General features: G+C 46.0%; 1 protein-coding gene, 1 non-coding gene and 1 pseudogene across 3 annotated transcripts; 2 read left to right on the plus strand and 1 right to left on the minus strand.

Moving 5' to 3' along the window:
- The first annotated feature begins 6,051 nt into the window (after nucleotides 1-6,051).
- On the plus strand, nucleotides 6,052-20,903 carry LOC135917661 (facilitated trehalose transporter Tret1-like). 2 transcript variants are annotated; one of them, XM_065451234.2, is made up of 3 exons: nucleotides 6,052-6,292; nucleotides 15,076-15,318; nucleotides 17,561-20,903. In XM_065451234.2, exons 1-3 carry the CDS (start codon nucleotides 6,286-6,288, stop codon nucleotides 18,754-18,756), a joined length of 1,446 nt encoding a protein of 481 aa, XP_065307306.1. In that variant the 5' UTR covers nucleotides 6,052-6,285; the 3' UTR covers nucleotides 18,757-20,903. The 2 variants fall into 2 exon arrangements, with proteins under 2 accessions (XP_065307306.1, XP_065307305.1); XM_065451233.2 differs by lacking the exon at nucleotides 6,052-6,292 and adding an exon at nucleotides 8,762-8,876.
- Nucleotides 16,927-16,998, minus strand: TRNAT-UGU (transfer RNA threonine (anticodon UGU)). The gene has a single exon. It is a non-coding gene; the product is annotated as a tRNA-Thr (tRNA).
- LOC135917691 (U2 spliceosomal RNA) lies at nucleotides 19,908-20,088 on the plus strand (annotated as a pseudogene).
- Nucleotides 20,904-23,333: the final 2,430 nt, after the last annotated feature.

A 23,333-nucleotide genomic window follows, 5' to 3' on the forward strand; every position in this document is an offset into this window, starting at 1 on the left:
CACTTCTTGATTGCAATGTTTCACACGGCGTCGATCACCGACAAGGACATTCTGTATTGAGTTTCAAACGCAGCGCTGAAGGCAGCTCTGAAAAGCAGGCCGATCGGTACTCTACTTTTAAATTGGTGTCAGCTGACATACCTAAACCGTCGGCTTGAGCCCTTCACCATCGTAACAAAGCTTTTGCGGACACCGAACATGCTTCGATTCTACTGTTCAATTCCAACAGCATATTTGCGAGCGGTTGACTAATTTCGCAAATGAGCCCCTCGTTCTCGCGTAGCACAACAGCAACTGGGAGAGGCGTTTTTGCACTTTATCTCACACCCCCACTGCTATCTGCGCATACACCGCGTTGTATTCTAAGGCGCTGTTATACCATTTGAGGAGTCTACGAAACTACATTCTAGTACACTGTAACGAAACGGTATAACTTGTCTCCGGCATCGTCTAGTGGAGGATACCTAGCTCTCACCGAGAAAAGGCCCGGGTTCTATTGCTGTGGTGTTGAAAAAAAATGTCTTGCGCTTTTTTTCCTTTTTATTATTATTATTATTATTATTATTATCTTTAGTGCGTATCGAAGGGGTCCCAGGTTAGGTTAGGCCGACGGCACGCGAAACAAACAATCTCACCACTGTCCTTCCTTCCGCTGCAAATCTCCCGCTTCCGTCGCTACTGCGGCGCGTGCGCAGAGAGCAGTGGGGGTGAGTTGCGCAAAAGTGCAAAAAACCACTCTAGCAGCACCGAATCTGCAAATGGAACAAAACGCTGTCTACCGAACGAGTATTGCTTAGACAGCGTATCCGGAATCTTTTGCCATTCCGGCATCTGCTTCCGATTTGCGTCGTTCGCTGTCGATGCTTTCCCTTTCGCCCACGGCACCGTAGCGCAAAGCCCATTGTTTCTTTGTAGAGCAAAGAAAGAAAATAAAGACAACAGAAACACGCAGTGAAGGCCCGAGTTATGTCACTGCACCGAACTAAAGGCTTCGCACCTACGAGCGGGTAAGCCGTGCCGTGACGACAGAGCAGAAGAAATAGAGTCATGACCACGTAATGGCATTATGCATTAGGAAAGCGCATCAACGTTGGTAAGTTCAACGTAAACACCTTTTGTCCCGAAAGCGAGCGCAGAATGCCACTGTTGCTTCATTGCACGCATCTCTCTCGCCCACCACTGACACGTCCGCGACGTCTGTAATACTGCCAGGGGAGCCCGGAGAAAAAAAAATAGTCAAGTGCGAAGGAAGTGCGTCACGTGGAGGTCCGGTGATAGGGAAGGTGGTTAGGTTAGGCAGAGATGGTTCAGGCAAAGTTTGGCGGAGTGGTCCACGGTTTCGCTACGCAGTGATGGTTGCGGAGGAACCACTCTCGATCTACCATTAGAATACAGAGTCGGTGCTCCCGAACTGCTGTGGGAACATATCTGCACCAAAAAAGAGCAGAAAATGTCGTGCCAGAAGACCTCCGAATCTGCCACTGGAATTCACCACAAGAGTGAGTCGCGAGGCAATAGATCTCCTCAGAGAGTGTGGTCGTGCATGCAATGCTTTGCCGCGCTAGTTTTATTTTTTCTGTTCTGCGTATATTACAAAGGCCCGCTTTTGTGTTGCATACCTTCAAACTTCTTTTGTGCGTAAACTTCAGATTTTGCTGTGATCGATATTTTGGTAACGTTCGTTATTTCCTTGCGTAATTCCGTGGAGAACAGAGCCGATGACATTCACATCTGTTGCTATATAGAACGGGTGGCTATTCGGCAAGAACGTAGCAGCTATGCTCGGTAACATCCGGTAGGGTCCGCAAAGAAAGCCCAGCCTTACATCAAGTCGTGCAATGTTCAGTTTGTTTTACTCTAAACGGGACGTTCTCAATCAATAAGAGCGTTAAGAGCAACAAAGATGCCGCGCAGAGTAAGAACGCTTCCGGTATGCTTCAAAACGTGGCATATAACCGTATGCTGCTAATATTACAGAATTTTCGACGGTTTCCGCAATTTTCTTGCATTGGCTTAAATTTGAAGTTCCTGCCACTCCTCTATTGAGCCACTCAGATAAAATTCTGTGATCCGGAAGTGTCCTAACATGCTACGAGTCTATATCCAGTATTCAAGGAGTTATTTTACAAGCCTTGTTCCACTGCGTAGCCAGAAAAAACGAGGTTCCGTTGGCGCACTACGTTCGTGACTTTCGCCAGCATTCGATTGTGTGGTTCATTAACGACCATGCATTTTAAACGCTCCAAGTGTTAGACACAAAGTCCCTTTAATTAATGCACATGTCTAAACTGACGCTGTACTATATTTGTGGATAACTTTCTGTGGTTATGACAGGAAAGCTACGGGGGCGGAGCTTCTTCTAATGTGTTTCCGCGCCAAGTAGTCCGCCAGCCTTTGACAGTGCTTTTGGTCGCTCGAAACAGACGCTGAATCGATGCAGCTTCCCCGTGCGACCGCTTCGCGTCTCCCCAGGCGCGCAAGACAAAAGCAGCAAAATAAGTAAACTTTTACACTCAGTGGTGCGTTCTGTCTTAATTGTTGCTAATAAGGTGTTTATGTTTTCTCTTCCCCAGCTTAAACTAAAGTGGTTGAAAACATTTTAGCAGTGTTGCGCATCTTCCCACAACGGAAGTTACGAAAAGTTTCATGCTCGTGTCAAGCCTATGAGTTAAGATTATTTCTGGTGCGAACAAATGTGGCAAGCTTGAACGCATATTTACACACGCGCGACCCACAAACGGTACCTCTATGTTTGATAACTGCCTTGACTACAGAGGCTGTGCCGTTCGGAGGTGTCCCGGTATATGTGCGTGTCATATTCCCACCCTTGTCTAGAAGTAGAGCACCAAAGAAGCGGGACAAGAAAGAAAGAAGTGAATACCACTAACGCCGTTCAACTTATACTATATGCATTCTTATAGGCTTGTACTTGTAACTGTACCTTTTCGATGCTTACATGCAAGTCTGTTTGCCTAATCCTACCCCACGTATGCTCTGTTCTCGTGTTCTACGCGTAATAACAAAAGTTGGTGTAGCGCAACTGGCTCGACGTCTCCAAATGCGGAAAAAGGAATTCAAGACGTGAAGTTTCCCTTCCGAAGTTGAATGTTCAAATCTGAAATCGCAGCCGGGATTGGGATACATCTCGCGCACCAGTAAATGATTACACAGTACGAATGAATATCGACGGCGAAAGCTGAAGCTGGAGAGAAGGCCACCTTAGCGCAATACCCCGAGAGTCAGAATAATTGTAATAAAAACGGCTTCATAAACAATTTCAGTAGCTGGATGTTTTTTTGCGGGACAAGTAATATATTATGACTGTCTGCGCGGGATGTTCATTAGTGTGCGCCTTAATACTTAATTAGTCAACAGATAGCCGAGCAGGTCCTCGCAGTTCTCTTTACTCGTTCTTTTTAAAGTAACAAGCTACAGACAGCCGATTTCTTTCTTGCATAAAAACCTCGTGTTTTTGTGTGTGATAGCAAATGCACAGCGCAGCGCTGCAACAATACCGCAGAAAAGGCGTTGCGTGTAACACTGAGATGTCCAAGCATCTGAGCAACACACTATTACTGCATCGAAACCCATGAATTGTATAGCTGTGATCTAGTGGTCATTTCTTGGATATTGCTCGCCATAAGTTTATGTAGAGTTTTCGCGTTTCATAGCTACTTCCTTACGGAGGCATTGGCCTCATTGGTTTGTTTATTCGTATAGCTGCTTCTCTGTTTGCACCATGAATAAGAAGAATGCAAATGTAGCTTCAACGCACATGTTTCTTAAGCAAGAAAATGTGGTGCTTAAGTGCTATCCGGCTATCGTTCACGTCTGCGAAACTGTAGCAGAAACCCTAGTGAGTGTACGGATGCTCCTCTTGTAAATGCGTACGGCGTATCGAGACGCATACAGTGGCTGCCTTAAGTGAACTGCAAGTTCGTGGTAGTTCAAAGCTTTGCCTGCTTCTCGAGTATACACAACTGAACAGCCAACAAAGGGGCCCTGAACCACTTTTTATCGAAGTAGAAAAAGTCATTTGAAGTGAAAATAGACTATTTTGGAAATACTTTGCACCAAGAAGTACTTCAATGCGTTCAGCAGAAACGGCATTATAGGAAATAAAACGCGGTCTCCGCTGTGCTCCCGTTCCTTCTTCAATGCCTTGCACTGCGAAAGCTACGGCGCACTGAGGTGTGCCCACAACCCTCCGCCTGCTAATTGTCCCCGTGGCGCGCAGTTCAAGTTTCACTTTAATGTAGGCACCACGACTGCCGATTTTGTTGCCCTACGACGCGCTAAAGGTAATTAAACCAAACGCGCTTGTCCCCAGCGAGCCGCAGGGCGCCTAGCCAGTGGCCACGTGGCGGCACCCCGCGGCGGCAGCGGTATCTACGCCTCTAGCCGACCGCAGCAGTCGCGTATGGGAATCCCCTTTGTTGCGAATTAAAGCGTAAGCCTGCCTCCTTAAAAGAGCAAGGAGGCAGGCTTCTGTTGAAAAGAAAGCGTCTGAGACAACGGTGACTTCGCTATCCGCTTGCGAGCTCCACGCACTGCTTAGGACAGCGAAACTACCCGCGGACTATGTTATTTCACCAAGCCCGAGAGGTGGTTCAGGCCCCTCTAACTCATATAAAAGACGACTACTAGAAAATGCAATGGCCCTGCAGTGCCTCTTCGCAAAAGCATCGATACTACTACACAAAAGCAAAAACGCACAATAAATGAGGCTGTCGTCGATATCACAAGTTAACACCTCCTAAATGTACGGAACAGGCAGTTGTGGCTGACTTCCTTCCTACGCCAAAAGTATCTGTAGATTACATTGACGACGTACGCCGCCACTTCTTGAAAAATTAAAGAAGGCGTCTGTCGTATTTTGCTAAGCTTCGACCCGGCCAGAGCCAACAACTGCACAACGCATTTTCGAATAGCAATTAAGTGACAAGCTGTCGTTGAGACCAGCCTACACGCGACACAACGGATGCGTTTCACTACGTGCCTGCTTCAGCGTACGCGTCACGAAACATTAGCGTACATGACAAGCTCATCATAGGACTCTCGCGTGGAGACGCGCGAGACATTAGCGCGCCGGTTCGTACGCGTCAGCCTTACCACTTGACACTTTATGGAGACTTAGACTGTGCGCTTTCTGTGTATACTCCGAGTTATCGTTAAGCTGCAAAGCCATGTCTCAGTAAATCTTGGTCACTGGCGAACAACATCAGTCACTTGGTGAATGCCCCAACCTGCGAACAAAATTGTTTGTGTCGAATATTAGAAGGACATATTTAAACAGAAAACTGTTTGAGTTCATTAAAACTTCAGCCATAAACAAAAGGCTAACGAATTATGTAGACGGTGCATAATTGCGGTTACGCAGGATTAATGAGGTGAATCACGCTAGTGTTGCTTACTTTCTGAAGTAATAGCCAGCCGAAGCACATGCGTCTCTATATACACTTCAAAAATAAGTGGATCAGCATCCTAAGGTCATCTGCACCAGCCTACGCTTACGCGCGGCGTAAGCACACTCCTTGCTCGAACAGAATACAAACCTCGGTTGACAACGCCTCTACCATTTCCTGCCGTCTTAAAATTGAAGAAGTGATAAGGGCAGCGCCATATGTATGTTCGAGTACCGTATGTCTCAACGGCTGCTTCAAACAAGGCACGCGCATTTTGATGACGAATACAGCGGAACGGCGAGTCATCGTCTGCGTTATGATGGTTGAATCGATTCGCCAAACGCAGCTGCGAATTCCTGCGACAAAAGGGCAATGTCAGTGAATACCGAGAAACGAACGCAGAAGAAATTCTCATCGTACCGCATTCATTTTGGCTGTCGCATTCATTGCTGCCGGGTGGAAGAAAACATCTGGCTCCCTTATCCAGGCGCGAAAGCTGCGGCGACATCAAATGTTCGTTCGAAGAAAGTTTCTTCTCTCTTCTTGGTCTGCAAAATAAATACTGCCGAGCGTTCCCGGTTTCCCATGATGCTTCTAATGCTTTTGATATTTATCGCGCAAAGCACTCTGTTAGCAGCGAAAGCATCTCAGACGTGGTGCTCAAGCTACTCCGTCACTGAAACACTTGTGGTCATGAACATCTGGAGCTGCACAATTGGCTCATGATTTTCTGTTTTCTTTGACGCTAGTACTTGGCTGAGCTCCAAGACAGAATGCAGCTTCACAGGTTTCCACAACGTCTCACTAACTGACTCGTAGCCAACCAGTCGGAAGAGTGTAACCTTCGGTCGTATCGTATTGCTGCTGAAGAAGAGCCAGTATGACGGGTAAGTGAATAGAATATAACGAGTAAATTAGTTGATTTTTTTCTTTATTTCTAACGTTTGCCGAATGCCATAAACTATTAAGTATACAAACGTAGGCCGGTTTCGACGACATATATTAATAGTGCACGATAGTTGGTCCCATAGAGACAAGATTAATAGTCATGGTCCCATGCACCAAACTGTAAATTTCAATTAGCTAGAACTGAAACGGCACAGGTGTGCACGCATTCATTTACTCCTAGTGCTCGGAGAATGCATAACATAACCGCGACCTCCGTAACATTTACTCAGTAGAGCAACAGCTACCTAAACGAGTGAAGCCTATTGCTGGAAGTACTGAAATTTTCAAGCTGATGCAGAGGTTCAAGCACAGGGTCTGGGTTTGTGAGCTTCACTGCTTCACGCTTGCTCTTCTAAGCTACAACTCGTGTATTCAGACGTGCGTTAAAGAGGACCTGAGGCACTTCTTTTTAAAAGTAGAATTGAACTTGCGGCCAAGTATGTTACCACCTGAATACGAAAATCGCTGTTTAACAGGTCGCAGAACATCGCAAGTCACCTTAATCGAGGAAAAAAAAAAACGTTCGCCCACGATTACGATGCTCCCTAATGCGCAATTTTAGTACAGCTGTACATGTGTTTTCCTTTAGCGATATACTGAGGCATCGCAGCGATCACCGCACCGACTGACAGAGCCGTGACGTGTGGCGCAGCTATAGATTATATATATATATATATATATATATATATATATATATATATATATATATATATATATATATATATAGATCGACTACTGCAGTTTATGCAACCCTATAATCTTTACCGGGAAGCGCTTGCTGAGAAAGTTATGCGCGAAGGCTAACTTACTGCTTCCTTTCATTCCCCCACTCAGCCGGCGCCTCCGCTGCCGTGGAAGAAGGCGAGATTTTTGTTTTTTTACTGCCATAGCAATTATATGAACACTCCAAGCACATTTTCTGCCGCCGCCGTCGTCGTGATGTTCCGTATAAAGTCCAAGGGTGATAACATCGTCGCCGCGCGCCGCATGCTGTGTGTGCGAGTGAAAGTACATGAGGGGAGGAAACGATCGCGGCTCAATCTGGTGTACGTGAGGAAGGAAAGCGGGGACCAAGCGCGCCGTCTTCCGTCGCGCACTGACCTGGCTATTTTGCTTCGTTACCTAAGCCACCCGTCATAGCGACCTGCGGTAATTACCGCCGAAATGAGCAATTTCTGGTATCGGGTTCAATGCGTAGCCGCGACAGCCGCTGTCGTAGCTGGAATTGGTAGAGCATCGCGTGCGTAGTACAAAAGATGTAGGGTCAATTACCACCGGCGGCTATCTGTACTTCGACCATTTTCATTTTCCTTTAATTGTGCTGCTAAGTACGCGTAGGTCACGGCTTCGTTTCTTGACCGCGGCAGCCGCATTTTGGTGGAGGCTAAATGCAAACACGCTCGTGTGCCATGTTTTGCGTGCACGTTAAAGAACCCCAGCTGGTTAAAATTATTCGAGTGCCCCCCTCCCTCCGCGGATAATCATACTGTGGGTTTGGCACGTAAAATGCCGGAATTCTTAGTTTTCCTTTAGTTTATTTACTTATTTTTATTGATATGATATAAGGAGGTGTTGACGCACAATTTAAGGCGCCGGCTACTACTTATCTCTTGAATGGTTCCATCATACAACGTATAGGGTTCAAGATTACATATCAAATAACTGTTTCACACAAGCACCAGGAGTTATCACGCAACGATTTCACAGAAAGACTATGACGTAAGAAACACATGCTACATACAATATACAAGGTAAATGTCTCCCCAGTTATGTAGATAAATTTCTCAAAAATACAAACGATACTGTCGCCTAATAACACAGTCTTGTCGGTGAGTGGTACATACATCGTGTAAATGCATTATCACATATAGTAACAACAGAACCATCAACATAACATAATTCCCAAACACATGCATATATACAGCGACATTGAAATGAAAGGAACAATAAAAACGTTAATAACGTCCAACAATGCCGCTGACTTCAAGAAAAGTCTTTAGCGCTTTTAAAGCGCTCTTCTGCAAGGACGTTGTTGTCCAAGGACCCAGAACTTCCTTTAAATTGAAAGGTCTGCGGTCTAAATTAATTAGGGTTGACTTAAGTCGGCATCTCGGTGTGTCGTGATGTGGGCAATCTAGAAGGAGGTGATATACATCTTCGTCTACAAATCCACAATCGCATTCGGGTGTTTCTGCACGGCCAATTCTGTGTAAGAAGTGCTTTGTGTAGGCAGTGCCTAACCTTAATCGATGAATGAGGGTTTCCATAGTTCTGTCTAATGACCATGAAAATTTGAGTTCTATAAACGGATCAATACGGTATAAGTCGGAGCTCTTAGAATTTTTGACAAACTAAGTGTTTCTACACATGTTGAAAGCCGCTGTCCTTATAATGCAGCGTAATTCATTCTTCGATATTGGGATCGGAATCGCTTCATCTTTGAGGTGTGCCTGTCGTGCTGCTTCATCGGCTGCTGTGTTGCCAGGAATGTTACAATGCCCTGGTATCCACTGGAATGCTATTGTATGTTTCGCTTCGCTTGCCTTTGTGAGGTGTTTCGTATAATATACTATCACTGAATGTTTCCCTTTTTTGCTGCAGAGTGATGTTAGAGCCGCCTGTGTATCGCTGAAAATCACCCATTTTTGCGCATCTCTTACTGACAATATAAATTTTATAGCCACAGGATTGCGAACAATTAAGCCATTGTGGGCGAAGTCGCATGAGATAACTTGAATGATTCTTGTTTGTGGAGGTGCGGTATATGAATTATGAAATTGAAAAGGTTGCTGTACTGCGGCTATTTGTATAGACGTGTGTGTATCCTCAATACCGCATATATATATCTGGTAAAGTGCTAGTTGTTGAGCAGCTTGAATGAAAATGTCTCTTTTTCTGAATATCCTGTGTGCTGACAATTCGATTTTTGGAAGTGTAAGTAGCCATGGATGATATTCGACGTCTGAGTTCCAAAATTCATTTCTTGGCACTATGTGAAGATTTTCTCAAATTTCTATATGAACATAACTTCTGTCTCGTTTCATTATGTCTAGATCCAATGGGTGGCTTTTATGCTGTATTTGAAGACGGAAGTAATGTTGGCATGTTTCTGTAGTTCGCATAACTGGAAATGGTGATCGGCGAGCCTCAGCTATTACAAGAGAGCTAGAAGTCACTCATGGAACTCCTAGACATATGCGTAGTCCTCTAGCTAAAAGTCTTTGAAGTCGCTCTTCTGACGTGTGGGAAAGTCCGTGTAAGATTGGCGCGGAATACGCAATTTTTTGTCGTATTAATGCATTGTAAATAGTCAGCATGGACGATACTGATCCGCCCCATGATGTGCCTGCAAGTCTGCAAAGTACAGTCACTATGACATTGACCTGTTTTTTTAGTTTTTTTTGTGTAGGGTGCTCAGGATAACTGTATATCAGAATTCTGCCAAGAAATCGATGCTGTGTGGCAATCATTAGAGCGTGTCTTTTCAGATTAAGAGTGAAATTTTTAACTGCCTCCGAGTGAAGGGCAATACAGCTGTCTTTGCGTGTGATAGAATCATTCTTCTCTCTCTCAAAAATTGGCTAATGATAATTATGCCGTCTTGCAATGCCACCTGGAGTAGTTGAGCATTATACCCATATGTCCAGATGCACACATCATCTGCATACAGTGAAAACTTTAACTGTGATGGCAGTCTTCTTGTTAAATCAGCCATGACGCAGTTAAAAAGAAAGGGGCTGAGTACGCTTTCCTTTGGTACTCCCTGTTCGACAACATGCTCAGGACTCTTTCCTCCACCTGTCTGAACAAATAATTTGCGACCTGATAAAGATTCAGAAATCTATCGCAAGGACCTGCCAGGCAGTCCTCGTTCCAACATACTTAGCAGAACATGAACGTGACTAACATTGTCGAATGCTCTCTTGATGTCTAGGAATACTGCTATCGTCATGTTTCCACGTGCACGCTCGTGTGCCACACAGGTTACTATATCTAATATTGCATCCATTGTGCATCTATGTTTTCTAAAACCAACTAAGTGGTTGGACAACGCATCCGTTTCATTACACCACCATTGAAGTCGCGCGTCAATCATCTTAACCATTATTTTGCATAAACAACTTGTTAAACTAACTGGGCGGAAGGATTCAAGGCACAAGGGCGTCTTACCCGATTTTAATATTGGTATGATTCGAGTGACTTTCCAAGAGTCAGGTACAGTTTCTTCTATCCATAAATTATTATAGATGTCTAAGAGAGCATTTGTACCTGTCGGTCCGAGGTTTCTTAGCGTATTCTACGTAATGCCGTCCGGCACAACAGCGGACTTCTGGCGACATGATGTACTTGCACATTGAAGCTCGCTTAATGTGAAAGTATGATCTAATTCAGGTTGTTGGGCCCAGTGGCAAGCAGTAATTTTCTGCTTAGCTAACACTACTGAAATATCAAATTCTGTACATTGCGATGAAAAAGCAGGTCTGGAAATAAGCTCACAAAATTCATCTGTAACTATTATTGCACACGTGTCCCGAGCTACAGCGAGAGCACGAAATAGAAAGCTCTGTGTTAAAAGTCCGCTTAAAGAACGAATTACTAGAAAATTCGTGGGACAGACGTGTGAGGAGACAGCGTGCCGCAGAAATCGCGCCAGCGCCGTTTGCCTAAATTTTCCATGCGTATCTGCATTACATTGTACTTTCTGAGCGTTTCTGTATGCTTCTAAACTTCCGCTCCGTTCTGTAAATTCTGTAATCTTTCCACTGTAGCATGTTTATTAATTTGATCCGTTAGGCAGTATCGAAAAGCTTGCCAGTTGGTTATGTACTTATTAATGATGGCTAGAAATGTTGGGAACTGGTATACATTATCGTATCTCGCCGGCTCTCCACAACGTTAAATTGTCAAATGAATGAAGCCTTTCCCCTTTTCCTGATTATTTCTACATTTCACAAAAAAAATTTAAAAATCCCGCTGTGCTTTTCCGGCATCACTGTTGGTTGGCTTATTTATTTATTTATTCAAAATACCCCCAAAGGCCCTCATTACGAGGGTATTACATGGGGGGGGGGGGGGTCGATCACAAGCACTGGTTGTAGTTTGTACATACTAAAAACAAGAGAGGTTAACAGAAGTAATAATACAGTGAAACATAGTTAACATACAAGGTAATTAGGTCACAATTATTACAGAGAAAACATTAGTACATATTAGGAGAACATAAGGCAACTGCACTAAAAACACCAACAAATATCGAAAAACACTGTAAAAGTCCCAAAAAAGAATAATAATACGATTAGTCGACAAGTCGTGAGCGAATTAAATGTTGAAACTTAGTCAAGTCTGGTTCCGTGGCAATGACTGATGGTAAGGCGTTCCATTCAGTTATTGTGCGTGGTAAGAACGAAGATGCATAATGGGATGACTGGCAGTTAATGCGTTTGACTTTGTATGGATGGTCACGGCGTGGAAAAATAACTGTTGGTGACTGAAAGAAATCATCGTGAAGTGATGGATGGTGATAAAGCTTATGGAAAAGTGTTAGGCGAGAAATTTTACGGCGAAGTGCTAAGTTGTCCAAGTCAGCTTTATTCTTTAACGCGGTGACGCTGGTGTAACGTGAATAATCTGAAAATATAAATCGCGCAGCACGGTTCTGCAAGGCTTCGATGTTACTTATGATATACGTTTGTTCGGGATCCCAGATGGCAGACGCGTATTCTAGTTTAGGACGGATTAATGTTGTGTATGCTAGTTTTTTAACATGCATTGGGGCTTCTTTTAAGTTATGTTTAATAAGTCCGAGAGTACGATTTGAAGAGGCAAGGGTAAGGTTAATATGATTATTCCATGATAAGTTTGATTGAAGATTGATGCCAAGGTACTTGTAAGTAGTTGCGAGTTCCACAGGGTTGTTATCAAGGGAGTAGGTGGTTAGAATTCGTGGCCTATTGGTGAAAGACATGAGTTTAGTTTTGGAAATATTTAATGGCATTAACCAATTAGAACACCATGCACTTATTGCGTCCAGGTCAGTTTGTAGTAAGTGGCTATCGGTGTTACCTGTTACACATCGGTAAACTACACAATCGTCTGCAAATAGTTCACCTGGTCTCCTCTACAATGCTGCTGATGTCTCTTGAAGTTCACTGCGCTATTGACTTTGAACACGTAAACTTTCGTTGTATAGTCTACCGCTATAAGAGACAGAAGCACCGGAGTCGTATACTGCTCAGTTGTGCTAGAAGCAGTGCCATCCCTTCACACGCAGACGGTGAGAGCTGCGTGTTAAACGGTTACGGTGAGCTTTTTTCAGTTGTGGTTTTGAGACACGCGACCTCTGTAACTGGCATGTGACACGCAGTGCGACAGTGCGAAGAACAATCGTAACGAAACAGCTGTCAAAGCACCGTCCCGTGCGCTTACGCATGCGGAAGACGCCCGCCTATACCTCGTTAACCCTGCCCGTCTCAACTGTCCTCCCCCTCCCCCCCTCTAACTTTTACGCTACCTTCTGTACTAATTCCTGAGCAAGTGGTCGGAAGCGCGTGTTGCACACCGTATTTTGGTACTTTGTAGCAAACGCAGCTGGCGGCTTATTTCATGGGGCCGGCCGAGAGAATGGCGCCCGGCTTACGTACACATGTGCTCCATTAGTCAACGTCAGACGTGGAAGTCTGACGTTAACTAATGGAGCACAACGGCAATTCGCACTTGACAAGATATTCATTGCTGGGCGGCCAGGTGGTGCAACGTAACACAGCGCGATCCAAACTGGACAAGCGATGTTTCACGGTCCGAAGGCAGCCATCAGCACCTTCACTAAACAAGCATTACAGGGGAAATAAACGATTTTACATTACTACACTATGCACGTGCGTGCATTCACATCACTTCTTATTTCCTTTTGTTCCTGGTTTTTTTCTCTCCCACAGTAGGATAGCAAACCAAATAATGAGTATTAAGCTCCCTGCCTTTCCCCCTCTCCTTTTCTCTCACTCTCTCAAGAATACCGAATAAGCCACTATAACCGTGAGCGTAAGTTTAATATGCCAGAAAATATAGTTAAAAACTAAATAATGGTGGCGACACCCCCTTTAATACCCGTGGTCCGTTAAGTCATGAATTTTGACGGCGTCTCTACATGTACACTCAATTGTCTGTCGATGGAGAAGGTGTACGCTCCACTCTGTGGTAACAAAACTCACAGCCTTGGACTAGTTTATATAATTTTCTGCGCTAAAAATGACCCAGGTGCGACAAAATACTTTGAAATCCGTGACGTCACACTGATGTACAGGTGTTGCGGTTCGGGCCTGAAATTCAATGAATGGTGATTCGGCATTCATACGTGTTAGCCAGTAGTAATCAACTTTTTGTAGCAGTAGCAATAAGCAGAGTATTGAAGGTCTATTTGTTTGGCCTAAACCGATTTAGCGTTTCCTTTTAGCGGCCCCTTATTGTTATCTGTGACATAAAAGCCTACCGAGACTATTCAGCAAACCTTGAAGCTTTTTCACATCAACGAACTGAAGGCCAAACCTATGCAGCTCTCTGCATGCCTCGCCACGTAAACACACGTAAACACTAAGGTTACTACTTGGGGGCCTGTTGGTGTGCCATTAGTATGCGTAACGTTCCGCGTAAAGGACATAGACAGACGCAAGGAACGAAGATTACAGGTGGTTGACAGTTCGCGCTGTGTGTGTGCCTTCGTTCCCTGCTTATTTCCGGGTCTTTTACGCTAAACGTTACACGTAAACACCGAGCAGAATTTACCGAAAGTGATGCCAAGCCGAAAAAGAAAACAAGAAGAAAAACTGCCACACTCCCACCGATTCCCGCGCATATCTGAGAATGGATGATAAGCGAAGCTTCCTTTGAGGTTTACTAAAATGTCTTAACTTCTTTGCTCCTCTGCAGGTCAACGCTCCTCCTCTCAGTACAAGCGCTGGTCCCATTTTATTCATTTAACTTTGTTTCCCCAACACGGCTGCGTTTGTCTCCGACTTCACTTCTCTGCGGGCCCACTAATTCAATTTTATGTTGATGACTTCTTCCCTTCTTTCCTCGCGCTCTGCATGTCTATTCGGGCACCTATACTCAGTGGCACATACCCGTTTTCTGGGGAATTTGCCAAGAACGTTCACACGCCCAGTGCCAGACGTCCCGATTACGCATGCTCAGTGGGCCAAGTTTCATATTTGGAGACACACCCGATGCTATAATCCCGCTCGTACACCCGCAGTGATCCAATTTGTCTATTCGAGCACATAGCCAGTGGCACGCCCACACACAAAGAGAGAGAGAGAGAGAACTTTATTTGCCACTGTAGGGTAGGAAGTTAGGGCAGGTAGGTCTAGTGTGGCTCCCAGGTGGGGGCGACGTCTTAGGCCCACGAGACGAGTGCGAGTTACGTTTTCTTGTTTGCTCTTGTCAGAAGCTGGTTCCAACCCTCCTCGGAGGGAGCTGGCGGCAATGATTTTGGGGGAGGGTTACCCTCGCATCCCCAGAGAATGTGTGCCCAAGAGGCGAACACTCCATGGTCGCACTTAGTACAGACGGGGTCGTAATCCCTTCCAGTGATTAAATATACACACACACGGGCCAAAGTTGTTGCATACTCAACAAGGCAGCGGCGACCGCAAATTGGGTGAAAAGAGGCAACGGAAAGCATTCATTTAAAACTCGGACTGACCTGCGCGTCCTCTCCCGTTTGCAGTGTCGACGCACCATGGGCCTACCGAAGCGCCGAAAGACGGGGACACCGCCGCACGCGGTCGGCGCAGGCTGTACTTGGCGGTGGTGGCTACGTACTTCGGCACAGTTTCCACGGGGCTTACTTGCGCCTACTCTTCGCCTGCGCTGCCGGACATGCGACGCACCATGCACATAAGCGACGACTTTGCGGCGTGGTTCGGTGCCCTCGTGTTGGCCGGAGGCCTCGTCGCCGGAGTGATCTCGGGTGAGCCACGAGCAACGGGGGGGACCATTTGGCATTAAAGTTTGTGGAACGTATACGCTATACCCGAGAAAGAAAACCCAGCTATACTTCGTTTGTTAGAATGCTGGTACCTTTTACAGCGGAGCTGTTAGTGCGACTAGAAGGGCTCAAAAACGCTGCGTGCCTGTTTTCACGGCTTTGAGGAACTTTAGACTTCAGGATAGGTGGGTGATTACCATCAAGCAAATTTTGAAGTCTGTGGGTTAATCTTGGACTAAATCAATATTGCTCAACCTTCGCTATTCGTCTATTTAGATTCGTTATTGGAAACGCTTACAAGTTTCCCCACTGTCCTGAGAGGAAAAATGACGGTAACAATTTTCGCATTTAGAGAAAAGTTGTGGCTAAAGGTACGTCCGACCAACGAAGGTCTGACGAGCCCTCCTTTCTTTACGGGCTCGTTAAACAGGTCCAGTAACATATTTGTTAATGGAAGTACGTGCGACGTACCTCACTGTTTCGGTGCGTTTCACGCTATGATGCGTCGCCCATAAACACGAAAAACAGTCAGATACACGCTGCTCTTTCCGTCAGCGTTGATGCTCTGTCTTACGGTGGAGTGCGACCGCATGCAGCGAGTGCCACCGGCGCAAATTCGCGTGCTCATTCCTGCTGCAGCAACTGTCGTATCTGCTTCCGTAGTGTTGGTGAGTGCTTTCACAGCAAAAAAAAAATGCATTCCATACGGTGCCTCTCGACACGATATTGTGACGACGTGCGCTTGGTGGTGGTGATGGTTGTGGTGGTGGTGGTGGTGGTGGTGATGATGATGTTGAAGCAGGCGGGGTTAGCCTGGTTAGCCTGGTATCGTAGGTTCTCTTGCGCTTCTCGCAAGTGAACCTACGATACAATTGCGCTCCGGTATACCACTCCGCTTGAGTGACTGCATGGTGCAAATGCGTCCTTGTTGCAACTGTTGTATGTGTACTTCGCAGTTACAAACACGGTGAAGTCAAAAGTGCAATCCATAAAGTAACAGTGACGTTAACTAAGCGAAGCAAAAAAAAAGCGCAACTCTTTTTCGATCCTCTAGCTCCGCTGATCGCTCAAGTCTCCTTCAGTTTTGTTCGCGAAAGGGCGCGAGCGTCCCATGTGGTACCGTGCGTTTTGTCACTCACAAGCAATTCCTTCTTGGCGTTTCTTCATGAGCGTGTGTTGTAACCACACCGCTTAAAATTAAATTCTTGGGTTTGCGTTTCAAAACTAAGATTACGCTTAGAAGCATTTCGTGCACACTTATACCTTATGCTGCTTCATCGATTTAACGTAGTGAATGATGTAGGCCAGAGTTCTACACAAACATATTATAGAGAATTTATCTGCAGTGGCTCACTTCGATGGTAGGCAGCGTCAGCCTGTTTGAGGGTTGTGTCTGACCCTGTGTCTGACACCAAGTTAAAATGAACGAGAAGAAAGGGGGTTAACCGAGGGGCCCAATATTTATTAATCATAGCGTAAGAAGCCAACAAACAAAGACACCAAGGACAACACAGTGGAAATGACTTCTACTTACAAATTGAATTAAATAAATGATAAATTAATGGAAATAAAGGTGATGGAAAAACAACTTGCCGCTGGTGGGAATCAATCCCACGTCTTCGCATTACACGTGCGATGCTCTACCAATTGAGCTACCGCGGCGCCGTTCTCCCATCTTGAAGTGGATGGGAGAACGGCTTTGAGCTGTCGTCGCCAACGCGTCTGACCACCCCTCGTATACATCCCGGCGAGCTGCTTCACTGGGGCTGCTTCAACGATCAGTCCTCGTAGCCATCAAGGCAAGTAATGCGGCGTAACAATAGATGGCATGCTAGTACAACGACTGATAGTGTCTGTGTCTATTCACGTGTGGCTAACGATGTGTGTATACCCAAGCCTAATCACAGTCGTGTCTATAGCCACCGACCTAGGCACAACCGTCATGCCTGGCTTAACGACGATTGTATACCTAAGTATAATATTTACAGGTAAACCAAAGGTTAACCAAGTGAAACCAAAACTTCACCAGGCTAAACCAAGCTTTCGCTTTGCATATCCAGGGTTAGCAGAGCTAAGCCGCAGCCCATATTTTTCTCTTTCGTATAAAGTGAACGGCGGTTTTATTGAATCAACCTTAAAGTACGATTTCGCGCTTATTGCTGCTTTTTTCTTGCTCAAATTTCGCAAAAGTGACTATATTTGGTTCTTCTCATCCATACTTTAGGACACCTGCTGAGCATGGCCGGACGCAGGGGAACGATGTTGATGTCGGCCGCGTGGTTCGCTGCTGGCTGGCTGTTCATTGCCTTCGCGAATTCCACAACACTGCTGTTCGTGGGCCGCTTTTTGACGGGTGGTGGAATGTCCGTCGCCTCGGCTGCGTCCACGGTGTTCGTAGCCGAAGTGACGCCCGCCAACCTGCGGGGGGCGCTCAACACTGGCTGCAACTTTGTCGAAACGGTGGGCATCCTGATCGGCTACACCATGGGCAAGTGGCTCAACTACAAGTGGCTCGCCGCCGCCTGCCTTGTCCCAGCAGTCATCAACGGCGCGACTTTCCTGTTCTACGTCCGGGAGTCACCAATGTGGCTCCTGCAAAAGGGACGGCGAAAGGAGGCCATGGAAGCCTTGCGGTTCTACCGGGGACCACGGATCGAAGCTGAATTCGCCGCCCTGGAAACCTGCACTGTCGATGTCACCACGAAGCTGACCTTCGGAGACTTGAAGGAGCCGTACGTGTACAAGTCTTTCCTATGCTCCCTCCTGACTCTGCTCATGCAACAGGGGTCGGCGATCAGCGTTCTCATCTTCTTCGCCCAAGACATATTGCAGGAGGCCGACGTGTCCATTGCTGCCGACGACTGTACGATCGTGGTAGGTGGCATCCTGTCGGTGGCCTTCTTGGTGGCCACGGTGCTCGCCGACAAGGCAGGCCGCAAGTGGCTCTTCATCGTCTCTACCGCCTCGTCAGCGATCAGCCTGGCAGTGCTGGGTGTGTGCTTCTACATGAAGCAAACGAAAAACCAACATTTCCACGACAACTATGGCTGGCTTCCGCTGGCCTCCATGTCGGTGTACTTCGCCGGATATTCGTTGGGGCTCGGTCCCCTGCCGTTCGTATACGTCGGCGAACTCCTCCCTCTGAAAACGAAGGGTGTCGCGACTGCTGTGTGCATCGTTCTCTACTACTGCTTTGGCTTTCTAGTCACCAAGACGTACACCGACCTGTCACGTTTGATGGGTACTGCCGCTGCGTACTGGTTGTACGCCAGCTTTCTGGCGGTGACATTTGTGCTATTTGTGATATATGTGCCCGAGACTAAAGCAAAAACCCTGGACGAAATAGAAAGATACTTCGGCAAGAAATTGCCGTCCCCACAGCTGAGCAACATCGACGAAGTGGTAACGTCTCATCTTTAAAATCGTAGAAGTGAAGAAAGCACTTCGTGTAGCCATGTTGAGCCTCATCTTCCTCTCATTCTTGGCTCTGAAAACCATCTGCTCGAGAACTGCGACACAGCATGCTTTTTCTTTGGAAGTGAAGTCTAAAACAGAATGTCCTAATTATTCGCCTTCGCTGAAGTGTACCGACAGTGCAAATATCTCAGGAGTATTTCAACTAGCAGAAGCTTAGAACCAAGGACAGGGGTCTGCGAAGGTTGTGGGATCGTTCCCCACTTGCGGCAAGTCCTTTCACCCACTTTCATTTCCATTAATTTAGCGTTTCTTTATTTCATTTATTAATCACAAGTAATTTCCCCTATGTTGTCCTTGGTTTCAGTATTTGTTGGCTTCTTATTACTAATGAAAATTGGGCCCCTCGGTTACCCCCTTTCTGCTCGTTTATTACATAACGAGTGTCTCGAATCCGGCAAGACTGAGGCCTTCAGGTAGCATGTGTGAGTTTATTGACCAGTTGCCTTCACCCAAAAAGATCACGTTCTCGTGACACCTGTGGCAGAAAGGACGTTCCACGTCCGCCGCCAAGGTCTGTGAGTGGCAGCGCTGGCTAACACTCCCAGGGCTCTACTAGGAAACATAAATACCCAGGAAAGTGGATGGGGAAACGACGCCGCAGTAGGTAAATTGGTAGAGCATAGCACGTGAAATGCGAACGTTGTGGGATCGTTCCTCACCTGCGGCAAGTTGTTTTTTCATCCACTTTCATTTGCATTATTTTTTATCATTTGTTTATTTCATTTATTAAGCACAAGTAATTTCCGCTATGTTGTCCTTGGTGTCAGTGTTTGTTCGCTTCTTATGATACGACTAATAAGAATCGGGCATCTCGGTTAACCACCTTTCTTCTCGTCGAAAACTGCAAGCGGTCACACACAACAAAGGCCACACAAAATTGGTTGCGCACAAACTCTCTCTGAAAATTGGCCGTTGCTTTAGTGAAATGTTCGAAGTTCGAGGAATCGGGGCCACTAGGATGGTTCGCATTTCTTTCCGCCTCGCTGTCCTGGCAGGTAGCACGCTTGCGGGACCACCACCTCGGCAGAGCGGAAAGAAAGAGGATACGCAAAAGCTTGGAATGCCGAGAAAGATAGGGCGGTGCGAACGCAGGCATGGCCGACACGGGTCAAAGTGTAGTATCTGTTCGTATCAGCTTAATATCTTATACAGGTTGTGCTTGGACCTAAGATGGTAAACTTATTTTTGCAAGTTGGCGGAGCGCTTAATTCCGGCTTCACCTCTGCCGAGGGTCCGGCCCGGTATTTCCCTATCTTCGGAATCGGACCACGTATTGGGAGAAATTCTCGATCTACACTGCTCGAAAGGCGCATGCAAATTTTTCCGGAACCTAACCACATAGAGCTTTGCTATTATAACTTCATCCCTCACTAAGGTCTTCAACACTAAACTTTTATGTTTTCTCACATCAGGTTTAAATAATTCTGTTCTGCTTAATTGTTCCCATAACAGCAAAGGTTTGCAGTGCTCCTAGTTTAAAAATTTTCTTTTCACCTCCGGTGAATGGTCGTTTCTCCTTTCACTTTTCAATATAGGCGGTCGCCGCCACGCTCTCCGTTGTCATCCTATCGCCCAACATTTCCCTGTTCTTGCCTTCTCTGTTCCGGCGTTGTGTCTCTATGTATTGGAATTATAGTGATGCGGACAGAGCATCGTCACAAATGAATGTTTTCTTCTTCTTTCTTTTTTATTGGAATTGCAAGTGAGCGAGCGATAGCATACTATCGCTCGCTCGCTTGCAATTACAGTAGAGACATAGCGTAAGTCTGCTTTCGAAAAGACCCGGCGTGTGTACTGAAAAAAAAATCGATGTGGCATTTTTACACGGCATGCTGATGAGCCCACCCGCGACACTGTTGAACCTCTTCATATTGAGAATGTGTACGTAATCGCGCGCGAGTCAGCCAATTAACCCACTAACAATACATAATTTGCCTTATCACGTTCATTTGTATGTGGCTGCTCGTGTTCTCGTGTGCCATGTGAATTTCAGTTTTAGTTTGGGTTGTTTCATTTCGTTCTTCTTTTTCCCGTGTTTTGCACTATGTATAACCATCACGTGTTTTCAATAAACCTCTAGTTGATAGGCAGTGCTTGCGTCGCCCATACATTAACTTGCCTGCGTCTTTTTTCGAACCCTTCAATAAGAATGACCGAGCACTCATTAGACCACAAGGTATGTATGTATGTATGTATGTATGTATGTATGTATGTATGCATGTATGCATGTATGCATGTATGTAAAACAGTAAGCTTTCCTGTCTTTTCTTTTTTTTTAGCTAGGTATATATGTAGCACGTAGCGTCTCTAAATTGAGGGTATTCAGACGCTGAAACACTGGCACTTACTAAACGAGCGCGCTTGATGAACGCTCAAATAAACCCAATTAGGCTTCATCACTTGAATATCTTTCAGAAGATATCAGTAGGACACGCTTCCTTAATTATTTTGATCAGTACCAATATATAGTTGTGTGAATGTTAGGAAAAAGCAAATTGCCGCATTGAGCTAATTGGTCAAACACAGCAGAGTTTCTGCGCGAGAATAACGAATGGACACATTGAAAAACAGGCTGAATCACAGTTTGAATTACAGAATGAATGGGCAGACTGAATCAGCCCCGTCAACGTGCGGTGCCTATTACGTTAATTAAACAGAGACGTGCACAAATGCGAGACTGTGTGAACACCAATAGAAGTGCGGTTTGATGTAAGCGCCCGGACATTTCACCATGCACAGCACTAGCTGCAAGTGCGAACCAATTTTTTTACAGGGCGGTGATACTACATATACCAAGCAGCCAAAGAAAAAAGTTATCGGAGCTGATAACATTAAGATGGCCCCTCACGACACGGGTGTCACTGCACTGCTCATAGCTTTCAGCAAAAAAAGAATCTAGGCTAATCGGTGACAATGGGTGGCGTAGATAGGCGGAGGATATCTGCCACTTGCATCCGAAGTAGACTGCATATGTATTCTTGTTTTTTTTTCCTTGGAAAATAAGTTTGCGCTCGGCGTCGTGTGTGTGTTTACTCGCTTCAGTTGGTCCGTTCGTTATTCTTGCACAGAAACTCTAGCAGTTTGAATTTTATTGGTGATTAGAACTCCACATCAACTAAACGATAATTTTAGCGAGATACCTCATTATCTGTTTTTTGTACGATCCATCCTATGTCTTCATGCAAGGTTCGATGCGCTTAGTTCACGCATTTATTATGTGTCATTTCTCGTATGTGGCAGCTATGCTAAATTGGAATAGGGGGGAGAAAAATAAATTGAAAGCATTAATCAGAAAAGCCGTCAAGGCTGCGCTTGGTCTGCCTATGACTACGTCAAACGATATGTTGTTACGACTGGGTTTGCATAATACTTTAGATGAAATTGCCGAGGCTCAGCGTACTGCACAGAGGGAGCACTTGGTAGGTACACCAGCGGGTAGGTATATTTTAGAGTCAATTGAAGAACCGGTGGCTGTGTCGCACGATAGGGCGCCCCTACACGAGTTGAACGTAAACCTTAGGGCAAATATCATGGTTCATCCATTTCCGCGGAATGTGCACCCCGTGCACAATGTAGGGAGGCGGGTCGCGAGAGCTAGGGCTTTGTTGCGAGGAGCAAAGGATCAGGAGGAGGAGTCTGCGTTTGTTGACGCCGCATGGATTAATGGTAAAAATGCTTATTCGGTGGTGGTGGTAGATGGCAAAGGGAGCGTTAGAAATGCCACTTCTATTTATACCAAAGATCCGGGGTTGCCGAACAGGTGGCTATCGCTCTAGCACTAATTGATTCAAGAAGAGTTTTGTTGTTTAGTGACTCGCGATCTGCGATTAAAGCCTTCTCGAGAGGACTTGTTGCGGAACCGGCGAACAAACTGCTCCAGGGTAGGGATATCACTTCGCATACAGTTACTTGGTTCCCGGCACACATGGAGACAGTGGAGGGAGCCCTGCGTAACCTCAACAAGGTGGCGCACAGGATTGAAGGAGGCACGAGGATTAGTGTGCCATATGTACTTCTTGAAGGGGCCGGATCTCTCGCTCCTGAGTACAGGGACCAACTCTTAACCTACAACGGAATCACCAAGCACTATTACCTAGGGCGCAGGGCATACCCCCTGCGACATTCTAAATTAAATAGGCCACATGCGGTTACAGTAAGGCTTCTGCAGACACGAACGTACCCTAACCCGGTCATCATGAATAAAATTAATCTGGACTGCGGGGTTTCAGTCTATTGTATTAAGTGTGGGGGTTTGCTCGATTTAGAACACATGCTTTGGCGCTGCTTGGCGATGGCCGGTGGTGGTTCTCGAGGTGAACAGTGGTGGCAGCGGATGCTGCACAGTGAAGTGCTGGCGGACCAACTCAGGGCTGTCAAGAGGGCCCGCATGACGGCAGAGGCGATCGGCCTCTCTATACCGACGTGGGAGCGGCCCGCATCAGTCCCAGACTGATCCCTCAAGACCTAACTAAAGTTCTTCATACCATAACATACCGAAAATTATGACATAAATGTGCACA

The sequence above is a fragment of the Dermacentor albipictus genome, chromosome 4, assembly GCF_038994185.2.
Source record: "Dermacentor albipictus isolate Rhodes 1998 colony chromosome 4, USDA_Dalb.pri_finalv2, whole genome shotgun sequence".
Classification (NCBI taxonomy): domain Eukaryota; kingdom Metazoa; phylum Arthropoda; class Arachnida; order Ixodida; family Ixodidae; genus Dermacentor; species Dermacentor albipictus.

Excerpts from the sequence above, each read along its gene's own strand:
- LOC135917661 (XM_065451233.2), top strand. The coding sequence starts at position 8,849 with ATGCCCTGGTATCCACTGGAATGCTATT. Across the intron at positions 8,877-15,075 it reads GTATCCACTGGAATGCTATT|TGTCGACGCACCATGGGCCT; the intron begins GTATGTTTCGCT and ends TCCCGTTTGCAG. Across the intron at positions 15,319-17,560 it reads CGTCGCCGGAGTGATCTCGG|GACACCTGCTGAGCATGGCC; the intron begins GTGAGCCACGAG and ends TCCATACTTTAG.